General features: G+C 40.0%; 1 protein-coding gene across 1 annotated transcript in view; it reads right to left on the bottom strand.

Moving 5' to 3' along the window:
- The window catches only part of ednrbb (endothelin receptor type Bb), a 10627-nt gene that overhangs the window by 5008 nt on the left and 619 nt on the right, over positions 1–5000 (bottom strand). Inside the window, exons 1-3 of the mRNA XM_082176006.1 lie at positions 4310–5000; positions 2699–2811; positions 1829–2033 (exon numbers count right to left, since the gene is read on the bottom strand). The exon at positions 4310–5000 is cut by the window's right edge and continues 619 nt beyond it. Of these exons, the coding sequence (XP_082032132.1) occupies positions 1829–2033; positions 2699–2811; positions 4310–5000 (1009 nt within the window). The remainder of the gene's footprint in view (positions 1–1828; positions 2034–2698; positions 2812–4309) is intronic.

Genomic DNA, 5000 nt, shown 5'->3' with positions numbered 1-5000 from the left:
CAAAAGGGTGAAAAAAAACCCCCATTATTTATGATGTATCAGTCAAATTTGTAACTGAGACAAGATGATTTTCTTTAATGAAAAAAAAAAGAAAAAAAAGCAGGATTTCCAGAAAATATTCATCCCAGAATCACCTTAAGTATTTTTTTTTCTACATTAGCCCATCTTGTAGGCCTATCTAACCATCCAAGAGCACATGCAGGGCAACTCCGCAGAGACTGGATATGTTTACATGCACAACTTTTGTTTCAATCGGACTGAATTCATTTCGATTGATGAATCTGAATGTATTGTAGTTTACATGAACGCTAAACATCGTGATGTGATACATGATCGGGTTGATGTGCGTGTTTATAAGTCAAAAGATTCAAATCGGAATATGAACATATGAACCGTTGTGCCGTGCTGTTTGTATTTATCATGCAGTAGAAATGCCCAAAACCAGTCGTCTGTATGATAATCTGAAACAAGGACTGGTGAGCCGTTGTCCTGCTTCACTTCACACTTCACTTCACACACTTTATTCATCAGGAGAACAGCTCGTTCAGCGCGTCATACGTCGTCCTTTCAGTTTCGGTTTTCAGTCGATCAAGTTTTTTCATGTTCTCTCGATAAACCACCCCTTTCAATCCGATCGAAATTATTTGTAATAGAGCTGGCACTTTGAGTTTTTAAAGGGTTATGTTAAAGCCCTACTTTATTAATGTTTTTATGAAACATCTGTAGTGAATGCATTATCATATCACCGTATTATTTACCGCCATGCGAGCCACAAATTAAAGCTTGGCGAGCCGCATGAGGCTCGCGAGCCGCGCAATGAGTAACACTGATCTACATCAACACTTCCTCACATCATAGTGGAGTATTACTGACCCTCTGGTCACACTTGACCAAAACATTTTACGTTTTGTTTTTTTAAAGATTTTTTTACTTCATTGCAATAGTAGCCTACGAAACTTGGTAAAGGTTTTGGCACTTGCTGTGTGAACACACACACAAAACATGGACATGATTGAAAAAGATTAAATGTTCCTGTAAAAAATAGTCACACTTGTGCTCCTCAAAAATGAGCACAAAAAAATTTGAATTTCGCAAAAAAAGACCAGTTTCCTCTAGTGGAAGCGTGTGGTACTGCAGCCGAACTACATCTCACTGAGAGATCATTTACTGAGATATCAACCTCACATTTGGAACACGACTGGTTTAGATTGATGGCTTTGATTTTCCTGCCGTTTTAGAGTAAACGTGATTTTGAAAAGTATTATTGTGCATTTTTCATAATACGCGTAAAATTCTGTTACTTTTTTTAAGTTCACTTTTTTTTTACTTTTTCCACTTCAGCAATGCTGAGTGTCGTCTTAGAAAATAGAAACTTAAGGCTGTCGCTATAAAGAATTCAAGATTTACGACAGTTTAAGTTGGAAATGTATTTTCAGGTCTGTGCTCAAAAAGTAAATACATGGATTATAAATACAGATTAAATATACGTTATTATAAAAAAAAAAATCCCATAAACATACAAAATATTAAATAAAAGACATTATCAAACTTCAAAATAGTACATTCATTTCATTTAAATTTTTTTTAATGAATTCAGTCATTTTTGTCCGACAGCGAAGAGCACAAATATGCAGAGCTTGATTAGATCATGTAATCTCTGACCGCACAAGCAAAACTGACCCAAAAATGAACAATTATTTGCTTAATCTCATGTTGTTTCAAACTTGCAAGAATCTTTCTAGAGAAAAGAGGAGTGTGAAACTCTCCCGGTCGGGTTTATGAAGTGAATGTTCTCGTTTCTCCAGTGTGTTAGTTTGCCTCAGATTACCTGCATGAACGCCGAGGACTGCAGAGGATGGAGGAGGCAGATCCGCAGACGCTCGCCTCTGTAATCCATCGCCATCAGATCGAACGCCACGGCCTCCGGAACGGCCAGGAACGTCGAGATCGTCCATATTAAACACACCTGGACTGCGATCCACCTGGGAAAACCCGGAGCTTTGGTCCGAGTCCTGGATGAGACAATCCGGTACCTTCAGGACGACAGACGCTTCTACTTTAGTGGTCAGATTATAATCCGTATGTGCGATCAGATAATAAACCCCTGCAGGATCTTCATGGTGTTGATACAATTCTTTATAATTTTCTTTCTTTATGCAATTGGTTTAAAAAATATATATTTTCTGATATGAATATGATACACAAAAATCCTATTCAAATCTATGTCATAAACAAGTTAGGTCAAAAGTAATTAAAAATAAATGGTGTAATTGATAGATTGCATTACTAACTACAATTTTTGTACCGTTCAAAACTGTGGGGTTAGTATTTTTATCTGAAATCAATACTTTTATTAATCAAAGATGCATTAAATTGATCAAAAGTGACAGTAAAGACATTTATAATGATACAAAAGATTCTATTTCTTTTGAAATCTATTCATCAGAGAATCCTGAAAAAATCAAATGCATGACAGTTTTTATATTAAAAAAAAATTTGTTTTCAACACTGATAATAATCATAAATGTTTCTTGATCATCAAATCATCATATTAGAATGATTTCTGAAGGATCATGTGACACTGAAGAAACAACTGTTTTATATTGGAATAATATTGAACAATTTTTACTGTATTTTTGTAAAAAGCGCTGTATAAATAAAGCTGGCGTGACTTGAGTGTGATGTACAAGTCTCTCACCGGTCGATACTCAGAGCACAGAGACTCAGGACTGTGATTCCCACTGAGGCTTTCTGGATAAACGGCAGGAGTTTGCAGATCAGGACACCGAACGGCCAATCCTCCGCCAGGAGCTGCAGAAACACCACACACACTTCAGATCAACACACACACTTCAGATCAACACACACACTTCAGATCAACACACACACTTCAGATCAACACACACATCTCACACACTTCACATCATCTCACACACTTCAGATCAACACACACACTTCAGATCAACACACACTTCAGATCATCACACACATCTCACACACTTCAGATCAACACACACACTTCAGATCATCACACACATCTTACACACTTCAGATCATCTCACACACTTCACATCATCTCACACACTTCAGATCAACACACACACTTCAGATCAACACACACACTTCAGATCAACACACACACTTCAGATCAACACACACACTTCAGATCAACACACACACTTCAGATCAACACACACACTTCAGATCAACACACACACTTCAGATCAACACACACACTTCAGATCAACACACACACTTCAGATCAACACACACACTTCAGATCAACACACACACTTCACATCATCTCACACACTTCAGATCAACACACACACTTCAGATCAACACACACACTTCAGATCAACACACACACTTCAGATCAACACACACATCTCACACACTTCAGATCAACACACACACTTCAGATCAACACACACTTCAGATCAACACACACTTCAGATCATCACACACATCTTACACACTTCACATCATCTCACACACTTCAGATCATCTCACACACTTCAGATCATCTCACACATCTCACACACTTCACATCATCTCACACACTTCACATCATCTCACACACTTCAGATCATCTCACACACTTCAGATCATCTCACACACTTCACATCATCTCACACACTTCAGATCAACACACACTTCAGATCAAAACACACTTCAGATCAACACACACTTCAGATCAACACACACACTTCACATCATCTCACACACTTCAGATCAACACACACTTCAGATCATCACACACATCTCACACACTTCACATCATCTCACACACTTCAGATCATCTCACACACTTCAGATCATCTCACACACTTCAAATCGATAGTTATTTTTGCTTATGGTTTAATTGAATCATCGAAGGTCAGAAGCAAGTACATTGGTCAATAAAGTGACATTAAATGCATAAAAATGGTTTTTTGCATAGTTCTCTGATTCTGCATTTCTCTGATTTTATTCATTTTGAGAAATACTGAATCCTTTTTTAGTGCAAGTGAGATGAGGAAATGCACACATTTAGTCTAGAACTACAATAACCATCATGTTTACACACAGCACACACACTCACACACACACACACACACTCTGCACTTCCAATTTTGTCTCAACATGGGGACAAGAGAGCTGTCAGTCAATAAATGGGAAAACAAAGTAAGTAGTGTTACTTATTTGAAAAAAAGTAACTCAGATATTGATTGTCAATTTTAAAAGTAATGCGTTACTTTACTAGTTACTTGAAAAAGTAATCTGATTACATAACTCAAGTTACTTGTAATGAGTAAACACTGGTTACCTTATAAACATTGATGGGAATAGCGATGACGATGTGCAGGAGATCTCCCAGCGCCAGACTGCCGATGAGAATATTGGGTCCAGTTCTCATGCTTTTGTGTTCTATGATGATCCTCAGAAGAGTCACATTTCCCAGTATCCCGAGCAGCAGCACCAGAACCGAGACCACACTGTTAATGTACCTGAAGGCGTCTCTGATCCGCACCGGTGCCGAGCACATCCGGGTTCTGTTCCCGGTGCCGTCCAGGGAGGTCCTCTGAGTTCTGTTCCCGGTTCCGTCTGGGGAGTTCCTCCGGGTTCTGTTCCCTTTTCCTTCCGGGGAAATCCTCCAGATTCTGTTCCCGGTTCCTTCCGGGGAAATCCTCCAGGTTCTGTTCCCGGTTCCGTCTGGGGAGTTCCTACGGTCTCTGTTCCCAGTTCTGTCCAGGGTGTTCCTCCGGGTTCTGTTCCCGGTTCCTTCCGGGGAAATCCTCCGGGTTCTGTTCCCGGTTCCTTCCGGGGAAATCCTCCAGGTTCTGTTCCCGGTTCCTTCCGGGGAGTTCCTCCGGGTTCTGTTCCCGGTGCCGTCCGGGGAGTTCCTCTGAGATCTGTTCCCGGTTCCGTCCGGGAAGTTCCACCGGGTTCTGTTTCCGGTTCCGTTCGGAGAAATCCTCCAGGTTCTGTTCCCGGTGCCGTCCGGGGAGTTCCACAGG

Source organism: Leuciscus leuciscus (genome assembly GCF_965113295.1).
Source record: "Leuciscus leuciscus genome assembly, chromosome: 7".
In the NCBI taxonomy this organism is placed as follows: domain Eukaryota; kingdom Metazoa; phylum Chordata; class Actinopteri; order Cypriniformes; family Leuciscidae; genus Leuciscus; species Leuciscus leuciscus.
This window is presented reverse-complemented; position numbering and strand designations above follow the sequence as displayed.